The sequence below is a fragment of the Gorilla gorilla genome, chromosome 4, assembly GCF_029281585.2.
Source record: "Gorilla gorilla gorilla isolate KB3781 chromosome 4, NHGRI_mGorGor1-v2.1_pri, whole genome shotgun sequence".
NCBI lineage: Eukaryota > Metazoa > Chordata > Mammalia > Primates > Hominidae > Gorilla > Gorilla gorilla.
In genome coordinates, this window is record NC_073228.2 from 158,746,912 (window position 1) to 158,767,693 (window position 20,782).

General features: G+C 41.4%; 1 protein-coding gene across 2 annotated transcripts in view; it reads right to left on the minus strand.

Annotated features, from left to right (window-relative positions):
- The window catches only part of GEMIN5 (gem nuclear organelle associated protein 5), a 50,775-nt gene extending 30,925 nt beyond the window's left edge, over positions 1–19,850 (minus strand). Inside the window, exons 1-11 of one of the 2 annotated variants that reach the window (XM_031011240.3) lie at positions 19,557–19,850; positions 18,613–18,773; positions 17,430–17,611; positions 13,680–13,831; positions 13,039–13,158; positions 10,108–10,240; positions 8,954–9,119; positions 7,429–7,641; positions 6,039–6,124; positions 2,919–3,001; positions 1,541–1,677 (exon numbers count right to left, since the gene is read on the minus strand). In XM_031011240.3, the coding sequence (XP_030867100.3) occupies positions 1,541–1,677; positions 2,919–3,001; positions 6,039–6,124; positions 7,429–7,641; positions 8,954–9,119; positions 10,108–10,240; positions 13,039–13,158; positions 13,680–13,831; positions 17,430–17,611; positions 18,613–18,773; positions 19,557–19,722 (1,599 nt within the window). In that variant the 5' untranslated portion in view covers positions 19,723–19,850. The remainder of the gene's footprint in view (positions 1–1,540; positions 1,678–2,918; positions 3,002–6,038; positions 6,125–7,428; positions 7,642–8,953; positions 9,120–10,107; positions 10,241–13,038; positions 13,159–13,679; positions 13,832–17,429; positions 17,612–18,612; positions 18,774–19,556) is intronic. The other variant, XM_055387284.2, reaches the window with a different exon arrangement.
- Between the last annotated feature and the right edge of the window lie 932 nt (positions 19,851–20,782).

Below are 20,782 nucleotides of genomic sequence, written 5' to 3' on the forward strand. Positions count from 1 at the left end.
CTGTTGTTAATTGTCTCTTTAACCCACCTCATACATGTCCACAGCTTCTTCAACTATCTTTATTGTGAAGGGATTCAAAATTTCTATTTCCAGCTCAGACTCCTAGTATGAACCTCTGATCCACACATTCAAGTGCCAATAAATTAGAAGAGTCTTAGGAACAGGAATTTTGTCTCTTATTCATTGCTGAATGTTAATGTTTAGATAAAATTAAAGATAATGAGGGAATATAATCAACAATATAATCCAATTTATAACTAAATGTTACTTTTATACTAGCCATAAAAGTAATGAGCAATAATATAAAAATGCTCATTTGGGCTGGGCATGGTGGCTCATGCCTATAATCAGTACTTTGGGAGGCCAAGTGGGGTGGATCACTTGAGGCCAGGAGTCCGAGATCACAGCCTGGCCAACATGGTGAAACCCTGTCTCTACTAAAGACACAAAAATTAGCCAGTCTTGGCACGTGCCTGTAATCCCAGCTACTCAGGTGGCTGAGACATGAGAATCACTTGAATCCGGGAGGTGGAGGCTGCAGTGAGCTGAGATCGCACCACCGCACTCCAGCCTGGGCGACAGAACAAGGCTCTGTCTCAAAAAATAAATAAATAAGTAAATAAATAAAAATACTCATTTGAAAGGGTAAGGAGGCCAAAGCAGGTGGATCACTTGAGCTCAGAAGTTCAAAACCAGCCTGGCCAACATGGTGAAACCCCATCTCTACTTAAAAAATACAAAAATTAGCTGGGCATGGTGGCCCATGCCTGCAGTCTCAGATACTTGGGAGGCTGAGGCAGGAGAATCTCATGAACCTAGGAGGCCGGAGGTTGCAGTAAGCCAAGATCACGCCACTGCATTCCAGCCTGAGTGACAGAGTGAGACTCTGTCACACACACACACACACAAAAGGGTAAGGAAATAGGGAAATCTCAACATTTAAGGTATGACTTTAAAAAGACAGTTCTGGCACATACTGATAGCATGATAACACAAATGTAATTAAATGTGGGAATCTGGGTAAAGGATATAAGCAAATTATGTGTATTATTTTTGTAGCTTTGTGTAAATCTAGAATCATTTTACTAGAAAATTAAAAACAAAATGACAGTTTTGTCTTGAGTAAAACACCATGCAGTTGCATTTGGACACTATTATTATTGTTATTTTTACCACAGCATCACTCTGGTGAAAGTGGTTGGCCTGAAAAGGATGCTTTATACATAACACCTGAAAGTTTATAATAAATCATTGTTGCAATTGAGACAGACCCTTTTTTCAATAGTTCTTTTTTGGCTTTTTTATTTTTTCGCCTCATACTCACTGTCTGAGAAGTGCCTCTTTGTTTTATTCGAGGATAAAGACTCCTAAGATATATGTTATAGCTCACAAATTCATGCACAGCCTTATAAGAACATTTAAGAAATCTGACTTAGTATGATGATGGTAATCTCCAATAACAGCATTTATTTTGCAAGATGGGAAACACAGAGGGATCTGTGATGTAAAAAGAAAATACTTCAGGACCACAGGAACTCACTTTGATTGAATTGGTGTCCCTGATGAGTTTGTTGATGTCAAAGGCTTCTCCACTAAGCTTCCAGGGGTTATGCTGTAAGACAATCCCTTCTCCTCCACAGCTGTATAAAGCAAGGGAAGGTCTGTCTCCTTCTCCTCCTGTATGAAATAAGAAAAGAAACTTATCTGTTTTGTACTTCACCAGCTTAACTATTTGTTGCTATAGTATGACCATATCATACTACATAGTTGTTTTAAAAGAACTATATATTTGAAACATTCTAATACATTGGAATAAAATCACTGTTCTTTCCATCTGAACACAGTTGTTGGGAGCAGAAGTAAAAAAAACTATACTACTGTAATTCTAGGTTAATTTATGTGATGTAACATATTTGCTTTAAACAGTCTTCTGGTATTCATAATAATAGGGGTCCAAAAGCTGGGATCAGAAAACAAACATATATGTTCTCAAAAGCTTCTGAGAATTTGCTTTTTCTTCCAGAAATGAGTACTCTTTGGGAATTACATAGCACAGTAGGACTTTCTATGTCTTATAACAAAGAGATGTCATCAAAGCAGTGATTTCCTTAGTATCACAGCAATCTTCTTGTTAATTTTTAAGAAGCAAACAGTAATTCTGGTGGGTTTCTATAAGAGCAAGTTTTACTTTTACCACTGGTAGACCACAAATCAAATACCCAGTAAACATTTGTTGCAAAAATGAACTACAAATTCCAATGCTACTTGAGTTCTGATAAATCTACTTATCCTCTCTATGTAATGCAATTCCTATAGAAATTTACAGATGTTTCATCATAGATGGTTAAGAAAAGTTTATCAGAGACTTTTGATGAATACACTCATTTAAAAAGCTAATAGAAAAGACTCATTACTTTAGGAATAAAAAAAGAAAGACAAGGCTGAGGGGCTAGAAGAGGGAAAGGAGCAGAATGCTGAATCAAAGGCAAGAGATCATTTCAGAAACTCTTAAGTTTGCTTTTCCTGTGGGTGAAAATAGATATTATTCCATTAATATACTGAAGTATCATTCTAATTCTGATAAAATTAAAAAGAGACAGCAAGTTTTAGTGAAGAATATTAGACTGGGTATCAGGACCCAGCATGATAACTATACATACAATGAAAAATTTCAGATCAAATAGAAGAAACAATGCTTTAGTGAGTTTGGGGAAGCTTATTATGGGTAAATGGTTTCTCCCAGGAACTGTGATTTATCATCTGCCACTACTGTCTTCATGAACCCCTGGGGACATAAGTAGCCCACATAAGCAGTCAGTGCACTAGACCATTTATGACTCTTTCCATCTTTAATATTTTAGGATTAAACTGAAGGAAGAATACTCTCATATTTGTTATGGAATTGTTCAGATACTTACCAAGTGACATGGGGGGTACTGGTGGCCCCCAGGCTAAAGTATATACAGTCTTCTTATGATATGTGCTAGAAATCTGTGGAGGCCTTTAGAAGAGCGGGGAGAGAGAACAAATGGAGATTTAAACAAAAAGGCATAATGAAAAACAGACCGTCTTTTTCTAAAAGGTCCCCATTATAAACATAAATACTAATAATTGGAGAAAAATAATTCAACAATATCTTGCTCCAAATAGTTGACTGTAAAGCAGTTATCATATAATATTTACATTTAAATTATATTTAAATATCAAATAATGACATTTACTACCAAAACGATTAAGTCCCAAACATATTTTACCCCCCAAAAAATGTTACTCTTACCCATCTAGCCAGAACATATCTTATCACCACCCAAATGTATTCACTTTATGGTCATGTAAAAGATGAGAAGTCATTTTAGACTTACTCTGTGCCATTAACATCACATTTCCTAAACTGAGACAAGATTTCAGGGTAGAGAGATTTTCAGTTTGTGATTGTCTTTTAAAGAAGGCGTACTCCTAAGAGCATTTTTGAAGGTTGTTGTGGTAATGATATGTGATGTGTCAGTAAAGAATGCTTAACTTTGTAGGAAAAAACCAGGCAGCATTGTTATTTCTTTTACCATAAATTATCATACATTCTTTGTATGATTTTAGAATTCCAGAGCCTATGAATAATTAGCAGCTGACTTACTTCCATTTATCTGACAAATTTATAGTGATCAATCTAGAGAATAAATCAAAATTTCTAAAAGAAATTTATATTTTATAAACAGGCTAATTTATACTTTAGCCTATTTATTTTCTTTTTTTCTTTTTTAGAGACGGAGTCTCGCTCTGTCACCCAGGCTGGAGTGCAGTGGTGCGATCTCCACTCACTGCAAGCTCCGCCTCCTGGATTCACACCATTCTCCTGCCTCAGCCTCTGGAGTAGCTGGGACAACAGGCACCTGCCACCAAGCCCGGCTAATTTTTTGTACTTTTAGTAGAGATGGGGTTTCACAGTGTTAGCTAGGATGGTCTCGATCTCCTGACCTCGTGATCTGCCCGCGTCGGCCTCCCAAAGGGCTGGGAGCCACTGTGCCCAGCCTACTTCAGCCTATATCTAAAAGAAATAGAATAAGCAGTTCTGGCAAAATGCCTAACAATACCCACCACTCCCTGGCTATTACATGGCTTTTGTACTGTTAGTCTGAATATTCAGCTTATAATAACCAGGATATAATAATTTAATAGAATTAGCAATTTCATGGTGATATAGAACTATTTAAGTTTTATTTGATTAAAAACAGTGTACTTTAAATAAATCTTTAAAATAGTTTTTTTTTTTTTTTGAGATGGAGTCTTGCTCTGTTGCCCAGGCTGGAGCACAGTGGCACAATCTCGGCTCATCGCAACCTCCGCCTCCTGGGTTCAAGCAATTCTCCTACCTCAGCCTCCCAAGTAGCTGAGAATACAGGCGCCCACTACCACGTCCAGCTAATTTTTTGTATTTTTAGTAGAGACGGGCTTTCACCGTGTTAGCCAGGATGGTCTCAATCTCCTGACCTCAGGATCCGCCCGCCTCAGCCTCCCAAAGTGCTGGGATTACAGGCGTGAGCCACCGTGCCAGGCCTTAAAATAGTGTTCTTTTTTGAGAGTTAAAAAAGGAGAATAGTCAACTGCATGTAGGTTCTACATGAATACTTCAAGAACTGCATATACAAAGGACAGCTCTGGCCGGGCACGGTGGCTCACATCTGTAATCCCAGCACTTTGGGAGGCCGAGGGTGGATCACCTGAGGTTGGGAGTTCAAGACCAGCCTGACCAACACGGAGAAACCCTGTCTGTCTCTACTAAAGATACAAAATTAGCCAGGTGTGGTGGCACATGCCTGTAATCCCAGCTACTCAGGAGGCTGAGGCAGGAGAATTGCTTGAACCCAGAAGGTGAAGGTTTTGGTGAGCTGAGATCGCACCACTGCACTCCAGTGTGGGCAACAAGAGCGAAACTCTGTCTCCAAAAAAAAAAAAAAAAAAAAAAGGACAACTCTGCAGTAACATAAATGATTTTCACTCAGAAATGAATGATCTAAGACAGAGGCCGGCCAACCTTTTCTGTAAATATTTCAGGCTTTGTGAGCCATGTGGTCCCTGCCACAACTACTCCACTCTGCTGTGGTAGTATGAAAGCAGCCAGACAGAATGTAAACAAAGGAGTGCAGCCATGTCCCAATAAAATTTCACTTACAGACACTGAAATCTGAATTTTATTTAATCTTCATATGTCATAAAACATTCTTTTGATTTTTCTCCAGCCACTTAAAAAGGTAAAACCATTCTTAATTCATGGACCATGGTTCACCAACGCCTGGTCTAGAACAGTGTTGTTCAATAAGGCAGCCATTAGTCACAGATGCCTCTTGTGCATTTAAAATGGGGCTAGTGTGACTGAGGAACTGAATTTCTATTTCATTTTAATTACTTTAAGTATAAATAGCCACATGTGGCTACCAAACTGAACAACACAGGTCTGGATTCTAATCAAGCCTCTAGAGCAGCGGTGTACAAAAATAAACAATGTAAGCCACAAAGATGAACTGTATATGTAACCTAAAGTTTTCTAGTAGCCATATTTAAAAAAAGCAAAAGAAAAAAGTAAAATTTTAATAATGTATTTTATTTAACTCAGCACACTGAAAGTATTATTTAAAAAGTAATCAAAATAAAATAATTATTGAGATTTTTAATTTTCTTTAAATATTAAGACTCGGAACTCTGGTGTGTATTTTACACTTACAGCACATCTCAGTTTGGACTTGGCACCTTTCAAGTGATCAGGAATCACCTGTGGTTAATGACTACTGTAGTGGAGAATGTAGTTCTAGACATAACTTCTAGTTCATACGAAACATAGGGAACAGGGAAATGAGTTAGAAGCTACCACAAGGAGATAACTGACAAGTCCAAAATGTGGAAGAGTCTACCAAACAACTGATTTGTAGTCTTCAAATTGAAAAGGCAACGTTATGAAAAGGAAAGTGAGGGATTATTCTAGAGCAGGGGTGTCCAATCTTTTGGTTCCCCGGGCCACAATGGAAGAAGAATCACCCATTTCTTACTTGTTGGAGTAGGTGTCATACAATCCCACTTTTCCATCATCAGTTCCAAAAGCTAAGCAACCTTCCTTGGTTGGGTGCCAGCACAGCTACAAAAAAAAGAGTTTCCAAGTGAGAATATAATAAGTGGGGCATATAGTTAAAGGAATCCTTACAGTACCCTTTAAGCATCCAAAGGGAAAACTTTCTTGCTCTGATTTCTTCATTATTTAAAGGAGAAAAAGGGTATTAAAAACAAAATCGGCCGGGCGCAGTGGCTCACGCCTGTAATCCCAGCACTTTGGGAGGCAGAGGCGGGCGGATCACGAGGTCAGGAGATCGAGACCATCCTGGCTAACACAGTGAAACCCCGTCTCTACTAAAAATACAAAAAATTAGCTGGGCGTGGTGGCGGGCGCCTGTAGTCCCAGCTACTCGGGAGGCTGAGGCAGGAGAATGGCATGAACCCGGGAGGCAGAGCTTGCAGTGAGCCGAGATTGTGCCACTGCACTCCAGCCTGAGCGACAGAGTGAGACCCTGTCTCAAAAAACAAAACAAAACAAAACAAAACAAAAAACAAAGTCAATGTCATCTGTAATCTTTCATTCAAAAAACCGACTGCAGATGTTGTATCTCTCTTTCCAGACATTTTTGTGAATAAACTTATACACAATTGAAAAAAAAAATGAGTTCAAATACGTAAATGATATGCATTATACACTGTCGAGTCGGAATAAGAGATTCTGGAAGAATTTAGAAAATACAGTTCTATTAATATTAAATAGTTTACAAAATTTGAAAAGATAGATCATAAACTGTCCACAGTGGTTCTCTGGATTATTCAAGTGGGGGACTGGAGTGGAGGGTAGGGTAGGAAAAAAATGTTTCCTTTCTCTATTTTTGTGTTGTTTGATTTTCTTTTTAAACCATAAAAATTTATTACCTTTAGATTCAATAGCCAAAAGAAAGGTATCATTTTAGAGAAAACCAAAAAAATTACACATACTGTTTTGTAACCTGCTTTCCACGTTTTATAATTGACATTTTTCATAAATCATTTATATACCTTTCCACATCAAGGAAGAAGGAATCTACATTATCATTTTCAATAATTTGATGCCATTCCAACATGTGGTTATCTTATAACTTAATGCATTTTCTATGAATATACAGTCAGGCTATTTCTAACTTCTTACTATTAGAAAAAATGCTGAGATGAACAGAGCCTTAATAAATTTAAACTCTGGAGGACAATGGGTTTGGTTACAGGATCCTTCTGCTTTCCTAGTTTCAAACTTCATTGAAAATACTTTAAAACTTTTGATTCTCAAGAGAGCGCATTTAAATGAACAGGCACAAAAGAATTATTTGGAAAAAAAAAAGTTCAAAACAAGCTCAAAAAAAGAATCCTTACCGCTGTAACCTTGGACTTCACACCTTGCCAAAAATTTTTCACATCATAGTTGTTCTTTATGGAGAGTGTATTCCATACACGGATCATGCCATCCCCAACACCTATGGCCAAAGAGCCTATGTCCACAGAAGAGAAAGCCAGGCTGTATGCAAACCCACCAAGGGAAGGCAGGGTCCAGCAGCACTCCAGGGTGGCTACATCCCAACATTTTACCTGCAAAGATTAACGGTAAGGGCCTAAACATAAAAAAGAACAGAGAAATAGGAAAAAAACCCTGATATGTCAAATGGGATAGGCTCAAAGACTGGGTAAGGATAATGTATGTCTTCCAGTAGGAACTGAAGAAAGCACTGCTAAGAAAAAAAAAAAAATAGTAATAAATTATGTTGCTTAAAGGGATCTTAAAATATATTTATTCCCAAAGATGTCAAGTGAATTCAGGGTTACACAATTAATAAACCAGAACCCACGCCTCCTGTCTCCAAGTTCGGCGGTCTTTCTGTCCTATTATAGCACTGGTAACCCCCTCATTTGGCAAACTCTAAGGAAGAAGATGGCCTCAGCACAGTGGAAAAATCAAAGAACTGCTCTCTCAAAAGGCAAAACACCTTATCATACCCAGGGAAGGAGGAGTGGTAAATTTTTAATCATCACTTGTTTAAGAGACAGGCTTGGGAGAAAATGAAGTCTACCAAATAAGCCTAGCTTAACTGCAAAACAGTAAGGTAACAGGCTTTCAAATAAAGTCAATTCTCTTTGAAAGATTTCTATTCTGCTACATAAACTACAAACCAGGATAAACCATAGCATGAGGACCTAACACAGGGGTGTCCAATCTTTTGGCTTTCTGGGGCCACATTGGAAGCAGAATTGTCTTGGGCCACACAAAAAATACACTAACACTAGGCCAGGCGCCGTGGCTCACGCCTGTAATCCCAGCACTTTGGGAGGCTGAGGCAGGCGGATCACGAGGTCAGGAGATCGAGGCCATCCTGGCCAACACAGTGAAACTCCATCTCTACTAAAAATACAAAAAAAAAATTAGCCGGGCGTAGGTGGTACACGCCTGTAGTCCTAGCTACTTGAGAGGCTGAGGCAGGAGAATGGCATAAAACCGGGGAGGTGGAGCTTGCAGTGAGCCAAGATCACACCACTGCACTCCAGCCTGGGAGACAGAGCAAGACTCTGTCTCAGAAAAAAAAAAACACTAACACTAACAACAGCTGATGAACTTAAAACCATCCTGAGCTGTGGGTTGGACAAGCTTGACCTAATACATCCTTCCCTGGGCAAAACTACCCTTCTTTATTATGTCTGCTTTAACAAAAAACTATTTTGGTGGGTCTTCACATTCTCCTTACATGTGAGCTATTGATATATTCAGTGCTGATCTGTAGCAGTAACTCTGAAATTGGAGTCAGGGGTGGAGTATTACGACTTGACAGGTGCTTTGAAAAAGCCCTCTCATCCCACCCAAGTTGTAAACTGCTGCTCTACAATGCTGAGTGAAAATAAGCATTCTTACATCTCTATCCATTGACGTAGAAAGTAATAGCTGTTTGTCATCCTCTGTTTGTAAAGGACATAAATTAAACACAATTCTTGAATGATTTTGCCCTTCTGATGAGGCACTGAAGAGGGTGTATTTCCGTCTCCAAGATTGAGTGAGATCCCATTGCAACAGTTCACCTCTGTGAAGGAAAAACATAAGCATTAGTTCTTTTACAAACAATCTGAAAACAAGTGACTGTTGAGACAGAGTCTGGGCTCATAGCTGCAAAATGATTTGTTGTCTTTTAAGGAGAGAAAAATTACATATGCTGAAAATATGCACAAAATATCTCTGAGAAGGCTGGGTACAGTAGTTCACATCTGTAATCTCAGCATTCTAGGAGGCCCAGGCAGGAGGATTGCTTGAAGCCCCGATCTCAAGACCAGCCTGGGCAACAAAGTGAGACTGTCCTACAAACAATTAAAAAATTAGTTGGGCATGGTGGTGCACACCTATGGTCCCAGTTACTTGGGAGGCTGAGGTGGGAGAATTGCTTGAGCCCAGGAGGTTGAGGCTGCAGTGAGCTGTGTTTGCACCACTGCACTCCAGCCTGGGTGACAGAGCAAGACCCTGTTTCAAAAAAAAAAAAAAAAAAAAATTTAATCACAGAAAGGGGAACCAAGTAGCTAGGGAAGACAGAAGGACAGTTTATTATATACTTATATACTTTCATTCTTCTTGAACCATGTGAGTATATTGGACTACCCTTTAAACAGATTTATCTCCAGCCACTAGAAGTAGGTAGTCAATGAACTTTGTTTACTGAACGGGCATAGCCATCCAACCTAAGAGAAAATATTATAACCATCTCCCCTTTCTACACTTGAAGTGACTGAAGCTCAGAAAAGTAAAGGGTCTTGCTCATGAATACAAGGCAGTAAGTGACAAAGTGATTCTGAAATTTAGTTCTGACTTCAGAGTCCATATTCCTAACTGCCGGACTATACTTATGTGATCTTTTTACAGCTCTGTTAGTAGATAGCACAGGCATTAGTCTCATAATTTTTCCATTTCAAATGGCCCATCATAATACAAGCCTTGGCCATTACTTTCTCCATCCTAGGAGGACTTGAGGCCAAATAGAAAAACAAAATTTATCTGAGAAAGCATGACCAAAAAAGACTTACCCAAAACAGCTAGATACTAGCTGTGTTGGCTGATTGCTGGGCCAATGGAGTGTCAACCAAAGGCGCTCTTTAACAGTTGGGTCTATACCCCCTCCTCTTCTCTTCAGAAAGGGCAATTTCAAAATCATCACCCCTGCAGATTAAAAAGAAGGCCAATGGGCACTCAAGACAGTGAAACTACATGCGTGAAGTCACCGGCGGTTCATAACACACAGTCTGTGCTGTAGAAGCTTGTTAGTTTGGCTACTTAGAATTCAGATCTCATTTTCCAATGGTTACAATTTTAATCATTATTATGGTTATAATTTTAATCACTATAAATACTGGTTAATACTAGTCTAGCTACATTTAGGTCAAACAAGCTTCCACAGGCTATCTTGACAACCTCAACGTATTAAGAGTATTTTTTTTTTTTTTGGCCAGGCACAGTGGCTCAAGCCTGTAATCCCAGCACTTTGAGAGGCCGAGGCGGGAGGATCACGAGGTCAGGAGATCGAGACCATCCTGGCTAACATGGTGAAACCCTGTCTCTACTAAAAATACAAAAAAATTAGCCGGGCGTGGTGGCAGGCACCTGTAGTCCCAGCTACTCGGGAGGCTGAGGCAGGAGAATGGCATGAACCCGGGAGGTGGAGCTTGCAGTGAGCTGAGATTGCACCACTGCACTCCAGCCTGGGCGACAGAGAGAGACTCTGCCTCAAAAGAAAAAGAGTATTTTTTCGTCTGGGAAAATGAGTTCCCAGGTAAAACTGAGAACCCAGCTAGTAACACAGCTGAGTTGTGTACCCAAAAGTATTGCAGTGACATAACTCCAAAGTGAAAAGGACAGAGGTTGGGATTACTATTTCTAGTCGGCAAGAAATCCAACAAAGAAAAATTTGGCAGTCAACATGCTGTGGCTGGGGAGTACCTCCACCCGACACGCTTCTAATCACCGCTTTTTAAGCTGTATTGTGCATCGGAACCACAGGTGGAACTTTAAAAAATACATACGCCAGGGCCTAACTCCTAGAGATTCTGACTCAGTAGATCTGAGGTGGGGTACAAGAACCTACATTTTTCCAAAGACTCTCCAGCTGATTCTGCTGCACAACCACAATTGAAGGCCATTTTACCAGACACCTCTAAGTCTAGAGGTTACCCTCCTGGAGGGATCCTCAGCCTTATGCTCCCACTTGGAGTTTTAGCTGCAGTATGCCCAAAAGTAGCCTGTAAACCTTAAAAAAGTTCTGTCTTCCCAAATTATACTATTAGTTACCTACCATTGACGAAGCCTGGACAACATTCCAAGTGCTGTGCTACTTGCTTTACATGCATTTGGGCAAATATGATAAAACTATCATGGTTTCAAATAAAGTAGAAAGTACATCCATGCTCATAGCATATTATTTAGAATAGTAAAACATGGAAGCAACCCAAATGTCCATCAGTGTGTGAGATATGAGTTCTAAATTTCTCTTCAAAGAATCAATATGTCAGTATGTTCAATTATTTGGCTTCTGTTTTTAAACTTAACTTCCTCGTAAAAGCAACCTTTTTCGATTACCTGCTCCATCCTGACTCATTCCGATTACCTGCTCCACCCTGACTCATTCTGATTTCTTGCTCTGCCATAACCATTTTTCCTGCCATAACCGTTTTTTCCTGTCAAACCACTTACCCTGGCACTCTCTTTAAATCAGCGAATCAGAATTAGTTTAGCCTGTGCGGTCTAACCCTAGCTGATAGGGGAACGACACAGCAGCAGGGGCCACATGCGTCAGGGATAAGAACCCCTCCCCTCCTTTGTCCAAGTGTGCGCTCACCATTGCTCCATCTGTAAGGGCGCACCCTTCTATAGAAGTACATTGCCTTGCTGAGAATTAAAAAGAAAGTTTTATATTGAGTGCTATTTTTTTTGCCACACCGAAATTTTATTTATAACAAGTGGATGAGTGGATAAGTAAAATGTGGGACATACATACAATGGAATATTATTCAGCCTTAGAAAGGAAGGATATGCTGACATACGGTACCAACATCAATGAACCTCGGGGATATATGCTAAGTGAAATAAGCCAATCACAAAAAGACATATCATATGTATAACCTCACTCAAAGGAAATACTCAGAGTAGTCAAAATCATAGAGCAGAAAGCAGAATGACGGTTGCCAGGGCCTGGTGGAGGGGGGAATGGAGAGTAGAATTCTGGAGATGGGTGGCTGTGACACTTGCACAACTTTAGAGTGTACTTCATACCACTTAAATGTACACTTAAAAGTGATAAAGATGGCAAATGTTATGTTTTCCACCACAGCTTAAAAAACTGCCAAAAAATAAAAAATAAAATGAAGAAAGAAGCCCGCTAGAAAGAGAAAAGCAAGATTTTTACTATAAAGGTTATATTCTATGATATACTATAAATATTCATTATGTCTAGCGTTTCTCTCAATTTTTAAACTTAAAGATAAAAGTTCTGTTCAAAGAGACATTTGGGAAAGCTAAATGATTGAGGGGCTCTATAATTTGGATAAAATGAGCTTTTACACATAATTCTATGCTGGGTGTATGTAATTTATTCTGCATTTGTGCATTAAAAGCTCTAACTCTTAAGATATTTTCCATTCTCCTGGCTTAGGCCATATCATGTTCTAATATTCCTGTTTTTATCACAAATATTCTGCTCTCCATGCCAAACAGTGACCCTTCTATAAAGCAAGAGATCCTTGTCTTCTCCTGGAATGCATGGGAAATACTAATCTCTAAGGCCAGATGTTGAGAGAATAGAGAGTCTAGGCCAGGCTCAAATGAGGAAGCAGAATTCTAGACCAAAAAGTGAAGAACTGCTCTCAAATAGATGACACACCCTCAGGACAATAAGACAGAACAGAAAACCCTCTACTTCTACCAGATCAACATAGGTTACATCACAAAAGAAAGATCAATCTTACCTCGGCCTCTAGAACAGCTCCAGATTCGAATGGTTTGATCTTTGCTTCCAGTGGCTAAGTAGCAACCTTTTGTTACTGGAGCTTGTGCTACAGCATTCCCGTTGGTAATTTCAGCTTCTTCTATGAGATAGGTGGCAATTTTGTTTTTAATTTGCATTAAACACGCACTAATATAAAAAAATTAGTTTGCAAGAGTTTCCAAAACTTAGCTATCTCTTTCATAGGTCTGAACTATAAAATTTGAAGTTTTAAGTATAATTAAAATGATGTAATTCGGCCTGGTGCAGTGGCTCACGCCTGTAATCCCAACATTTTGGGAGGCTGAGGCAGGTGGATCACCTGAGGTCGGGAGTTCAAGACCAGCCTGACCAACACGGAGAAACCTGTCTCTACTAAAAATACAAAATTAGCTGGGCGTGGTGGCGCATGCCTGTAATCCCAGCTACTCGGGAGGCTGAGGCAGGAGAATCGCTTGAACCCGGGAAGTGGAGGTTGCGGTGAGCCGAGATCGCGCTCCAGCCTAGGCAACAAAAGCAAAACTCCGTCTCCAAAAATAAATAATAAATAAAAAATGATATAATTGTACCCGTTCTGTTCTTCAGGTCTCAAGTGTACTTAACTTTCCCTTAAGCCATCTCTACCTGAAGTTTCCTCTTGGTTTATAGATAAACAATCTTCACCAGGCAGGGGACACCAGGCTATGGAGTGGATTTCATCATCATGGCCTCGAAGCCTATGAATAACTTCTCCTTTCTTACTGATGTCAATTATCACCACTATGCCATCCTTGTAGCTAAAAAACAAGAGTTAGAAATATTACTAAAAAAATGAAGACAGAACAGAGTCTCTAGTAAACATTTCGGCTTAGAGTTACCATTGGCGCATTCCTTAAAGTTAGGTGCATTTGGGGTGGCGGAGGAGAGAAGAGGACAAAAAATAATTTTGCTTTTTCCTTTTTTTAAAGTGCTCACCTTATGCCTCCTGGTTTTGTTAAAACCCTTCTCTCTATGATCAAACTCTTGGCACTAGGTAATACTATGTATGTTGCCTGGTACAGAACTCACAGTGGACCATGATTTTGTTCTAAGGGAATTTTCATAGTTTTTGCAAGGGTCCAGCAACTCTTCTTTTCTCCTTCTCTGTTGCCCAGGCTGGAGTGCAGTGGCACAATCACCACTTACTGCAGCCTTGACTTCCCAGGCTCAAGCAATGCTCCCACCTCAGCCTCCCAGAGTAGCTGGGACTAAAGGTACTTGCCATGCCCAGCTAATTTTTGTATTTTTTTGTAGAGATGAGGTTTCACCATGTTGCTCATGGCTGGTCTCGAACTCCTGGGCTCAAGCAATCTACCTGCGTTGGCCTCCTAAAGTGATGGGATTATAGGCGTGAGCCACCACACCCGGCCAACTCTTCTAACTAGAGATAATTTTGTCCTAGTGCACTGGAAAATAATCTCTTTCTTTATAAGTGATACTACTTTTTAAACTGTGAACTTAACAAAAGTTGCAGAATTCTACACTCTTGACCTGCATATTCCAAGGCTGTCATTTTATGAATGCAAAAGAAACTGAGAAATTCTAATAGCTTTTTAAAAATGAATTACTTCAGATACATAAAAAAAGTAATCTACTACCCTGCCTAAGAAAAATAATTACCAATAGAGCTGAAGTCCTCTGTACATTCCACTTCAATCAAACCTCTCTCCTTGCCAGATCTCTTCTCCTTTTCTTCCTTTACCCAGAGGTCAAACTCTATTTGTGAATTGTGTTATATCATTCCTAGCCTTTCTTTGTATATATTCCTAAATAAGATATAGATTTTGCATATTTTAAAACTGCACATAAATGCTGTCATCTATTTTCCTGCAGCTTGTTTTTTTCACTCATTCTGTTTGTAATTCATCCATGTTGATACACGTAACTCTAGTTCCTGGCCAGTCATTACACTATTGTATTAGTACCACACTGTGTGAATATTTCAAAGTTTATTCATTTTCCTTTTGAAGGGCTTCCACTTTTTTACAACAAAAAAATGCTATTAATGTTCATGTACACATCGAAGACAATTTCAGGTTTGATGACTAGTAATGGAACTGCCAGGATGTTAAGATATATGCATCTTTATTAGAAAGAACAAAACTGCATTATACAAAGTGGCTGCACCTATTCACACTTCCTACACATTACAGCATTCGACAGGGAAGAACACCAGCACAGCTTTGTTTATTTTTTTTTAAAAAAAGAAACACTAGAGTATGTCAACCTTTGAAGACCCGGACTTTGAAAACTGCCAAGTTATGCAACCTAATCGCCAACAGATCAAGCTATTTAGAAATCTGAATCAAGCTTTCTGGGAATAATACTATTCTGAAGATCCTCCCCTGACCCCTGCCTACCACCTTTCTGTTCATCCTCTCTATCAACCCTACTACAACACTGCTCCCACTTCAAGAGACTGCCGATCCAGTCCCCTTCCATTTTCACTATCACTCACCCACACCTGTCTTTCCATACTTCCCCCCACCCAATGCAGCACAGATTTCATGATCCATCACTATCACTGACTTTTTTTTTTTTTGAGATAGAGTCTTGCTCTGTTGCTCAGGCTGGAGTGCAGTGGTGCAATCTCATCTCACTGCAACCTCCACTGCCCAGGTTCAAGCGATTCTCCTGCCTCACCCTCCTGAGTAGCTGGGCTTACAGGTGTGCGCCACCACGTCTGGCTAATTTTTATTTGTTTGTTTGTTTTTTTGAGACAGAGTTTCGCTCTTGTTGCCCAGGCTGGGGTGCAATGGCTCAATCCTGGCTCACCACAACCTCTACCTCCTGGGTTCAAGTGATTCTCCTGCCTCAGCCTCCCTAGTAGCTGGGATTACAGGCATGCGCCACCATGCCTGGCTAATTTTGTGTTTTTAATAGAGACGGGGTTTCTCCATGTTGGTCAGGCTGGTCTTGAACTCCCGACCACAGGTGATTTGCCCACCTCAGCCTCTCAAAGTACTGGGATTACAGGCGTGCACCACTGCACCTGGCCTGATTTTTTATTTTTAGTAGAGATGGGGCTTCACCATGTTGGCCAGGCTGGTCTTGAACTCCTGACCTCAGGTGATCCACCCGCCTCGGCCTCCCAAAGTGTTGGGATTACAGGTGTGAGCCACTGCGCCCAGCCTTATCATCAACTTTTAAAAATACCCGTACGCCCCGTCTCCTTCTCCCTCAAGAGTACTTACTCCACAAAGCCCCAAACCTGGCTGAATCCAACCATCTCCTTTCTCAAACAGTTTGGGTTTACTTTAAATTTATGGCCACGATTCTTTGTTTGCCACTCAACAGTGAACACTGGGCCTATAATTTTCCTTAGTGCATTCATTTTCCTATTCTCTTTGACCATTTTCATACCTTCTTTGCATATCCAGTTTCAACCCCATGATGAACTTGACTCTACCACTCTGACTTATACCTCAATGAGAAAATCAGAAATCCCAGAATAGAACACCTTTTTCTTCCAAACACATCTACAAATCTACCTGCACCTATTTCTATATTCCCAGCTGTTCTTTCTTCTTGTCATCTGAATCCAATCCCCTCTTGACTTTTCAGCAATACCCCTGCATTTATCATAGTTTACTCCTGCAACAAGCTCTTCCTCTTTTCAAGCCTTACTTTCATCAGCATAAAAACAGATCCCTGGTATTTTCCATTTAATACTCCCTTGACCCCATCTATCCCCTCTGGCTTCATGTATATGCACATTTTTACAACAAACTTTGTGAAAGAGTTGTTGTCTCTTTGTGTATCTCTATTGCCTTAGCCCCCAGTCTTTCAAATCCACTCCAATCAGAATTTCTCCTTCAACATTCTAGGGAAATTGCTTAAGTCTTCAAATTAGAGAAAATAGACATCTTTCAGTGAGAAGTACATGAAATGGTGAAAGAAACGGGGATGTATATTCAGGCAGCTCATGTGAAACAACCTTGGTGATCAACAAGGAAACAGATCCCAATGCCATATCACTTTCCCAATCTAAAGGGAGCGCTCAGAACTAGAGAGACCCAGTAAAGTCATCTGACACCTGGGAGTTCACGTTATATCAACGGGCAGTAGAGAAAGCGAAAAAGGTGAAAGAGGACATTTCCTACATGTAAAGGTTGACTGGAGGAGTTACATCCAAAGAACGAAGAAAGTACAGTACCATGGAAACCAAGCAAACAAAAACGGAGTGGCAGAGACAGTAAAGACCTGGAGGAATAAATGATGCCAAGGGCTCAGGGGGAGTGGTTAACATCTGTAGATGGTTTCCTTTGAGGAATAAAAGGACAGAGAAGGTAAAGAAAATGCAAAACACGATCATAAACAAACAAAAATCATCAATACAGATGGCACAGTACTTACCCAATGGCTACTAAATCTTCATGATGAGGTGAACAAGTAAGACAGAAAATTGTCCTGGGTTCTATAAAGAGGTGCTGGCTGTCATTTCTGTTAAACCAGTAACAGAAAACTACTCCTTTTTCATCCCCAGATACTATTAAGTCCTTTACTCGAGGAGACCAATGTAATGTTGATATCGTATGCTTTAAAACAAAACAAAAATTTGTTATTGTCAATGCTGAAGTTCTACTTAATTTTTAACTTGTATCACAAACCAGCATAATGCTACATATACACATTAAAAGTAATTAATATGGTCGGGCGCGGTGGCTCACGCCTGTAATCCCAGCACTTTGGGAGGCCGAGGCGGGTGGATCACCAGGTCAGGAGATCGAGACCATCCTGGCTAACATGGTGAAACCCCATCTCTGCTAAAAACATAAAAAAATTAGCCGGGCGTGGTGGTGGGCTCCTGTAGTCCCAGCTACTGGAGAGGCTGAGGCAGGAGAATGGCGTCAACCCAGGAGGCGGAGCTTGCAGTGAGCCGAGATCCCGCCATTGCACTCCAGCCTGGGCGACAGAGCCAGACTCCGTCTCAAAAAAAAAAAAAAAGTAATTAATACTTATTAGTAGTACTTGTATAGCAACACGATATTAACAAAATGGTGGGAAGATTTAGACTACTGGGGATCAAATAATCATTAAAAATTTTTTAAATAGCTTAATGCAAAGTTCTTATTAAGTAGGTCTTTTCCTTTGTTCTCTCAAAAGGCAGGTACATCAAGTAACTATCTAGCTTAGAAATGAGTTTCATTCACGCATTTACAGTCTATATCAGGAGTCCATTTGTATCAATAACCAGAGGGTAATTGTTTTAGACCTTGTGGGCCATACCATACCTGTTGCAACTACTCAACTCTTGTAGCATGAAAGCAGTCATAGACAATACTTAAATGAATTAGTGTGGTTGTATTCTAATAAAACCTATTTGCAAAAACAGGCACAGAGCAGTTTGCCAACCTCTGGTTTGTATGTATCTCCTTTCAAAAAAAGTTGAGACATCTTACAATATAGTTTCTTATCTAATTAATGAACACAATTACAAGTTACTTCGCACAGATGAGCTAGCAAAACTAGCTTGCAACAGAAGAACCCTCAGCACAGATAGATAAAAACGGTTTGAGAAACCAGTAAGCCATGGTACCTGATGGAGTGCATGTTCTGTCACAACTGTTTTTGTCTCTACATCCCATATTTTCACAGTCCCATCGTCGGAGCTGGTGGCACAGAGGTTGTACTGACCAGGGTGATGAGAAAATGTGAAGCCAGAGACCCTTTCGGTGTGTCCCACCAACTCTCCTATGACTTTAAGCAAAACCAGACGCTAGGTTAATCGAAGTGCTATCCAAGGTTCCTGGCAGAATCATACTGTTGTTGGATGACAAGTGAGCAGATGCTTTGGAGTTACTTAACCCATGGTATAACTGAAACACCGACGGACTTACAATCAGAATTCCCAAGTGCTGATATTGGCTGTGCCACGTGACTTCGAACAAGTCTCTGAGCCTCAGCTTCTCAACTGTGAAATGAATGTTGATATACCTTGCTCTGCTTAGTTCACAGACTGGAAAGCAGCTCAAATAATGTGAAAGTGACTCTTATTTAGATGTGGCCAGAATAAATTACCTGGCATGTCATATCCTAAGGCACAGTCAAAGCCTAGTTTGGAGCCTGAAAGCATCTGGTTCAACCCATTCATCTTACAGTAAGGAATGCCACACGTTGCAGGATCTTGCTTAGGGCCTGCAGCTGTGGTCAGCCCCCAACCCCCAGGAAGGCTTCCGGGGGGTTGGCGCGCACCAGGCTGGGCGGGGGAGCCATATAAATGGCCGGGACCATACAAGGCTAACTTTTCAGTAAGCAAGCGGCCCCACGTGGAAGCTCCAGGAGGCGGGACCGCTCGGCCACAGCATGGTGTAGCTCATTAGGAGACCAGAAGCAACTCAGCTTATTGACTGTGGGCTGCCTCTCCTCCCAGCCTGGGCCTCAGTTTCCCTAGCTGTAGAAAACGGGGTGGAGACGTCCACTCGGCGCCCCTGGGGAGCGTACAAAGGGCAGTAAGTCTCGGGCCCCAGGGTGGTGAGTTACCTCGAAACGGGGGTGTCCCTGGACTCTCGCCTGCGCCCGGGCCCACGCGGACAAGGAAGACGGAGGTCCGCGCGGCGAAGCCAAAGAGGCCCCCGGGCACGGCATCGCTGCAGCGGGCGCAGTACCAGTTGGGAGAGGGCGGCAGAGTCCGCGGCTCCTGCCCCATAACTACAAGCCGTCAGAGCCAAGAGAAGCTGCCACAGCCTACCGCTCGTAGCCTCACGCCTTAGGTAGGGAGCGGGGCGGGGTGAACTCCGAGCCCCGCCTTCTCGGGCAGTCGCTACGGTGCGCGTCGAGGCCCAGCCAGCACCGCGCGTTGCGTTCCCGCTACCGCCGGGCTGGGAAGGGCGGGACCACGCGTGCTGCACTGGCCCTCAGTACCTAGCCCGCGGTAGGAGGTCCGCCCCACCCCTGGCTAGGGTCAGGTGCTGCCTGAGCACAGCCCCGAGGTTAAGCATTCTCACTTCCCACAGAAAGGCACAAAATTAGATGATTAGAGTAGTGGAACCACCGCCCCACGCTACCAGTTTATTATTTGGAGCTGTTCAACCACTATCCCGTCCAACGTTTTTTGAGCGCTATGTGCCAGGGCACTTTGCTAGTTGTGGAGGTGTTTTAAAGATATGCACAAGAGGCCGGGTGCGGTGGCTCACGCCTGTAATCCCAGCACTTTGGGAGGCCGAGGCGGGAGGATCACGAGGTCAGGAGTTAAAAGACCGGCCTGGTCAGCATAGTGAAACCTCGTCTCTACTAAAAATACAAAAATAAAATAAAATAATAAAATAAGCCGGGTGTGGTGGCAGGCGCCTGTAATCCCAGCTGCTCGGGAGGCTGAGGCAGGAGAATCGCTTGAACCCGGGAGGCGGAAGTTGCTGTGAGCGGAGATCACGCCACTGCACTCTAGCCTGGCCACACAGCGAGACTCCATCTCAAAAAAAAAAAAAAAAGTAAAATGCAACAATCCCTAGACAACCAATACTAGGGAGGCTGAGGCAGGAGAATCGCTTGAACCTGGGAGGCGGAAGTTGCAGTGAGCAGAGATCGCGCCACTGCACTCCAGCCTGGGCGACATTGCGAGACTCCATCTCAAATAAAAACAAAACAAAACAAAAAAAGATATGCACAACAGGCCACTTAACAAAAATATTGTTGTACCTGAGCGAGTTAGAGAAAACGCCACACTTTGAGACGAATTAAGAGTCCATTTGTTTAGCCGGCGGCCAAGA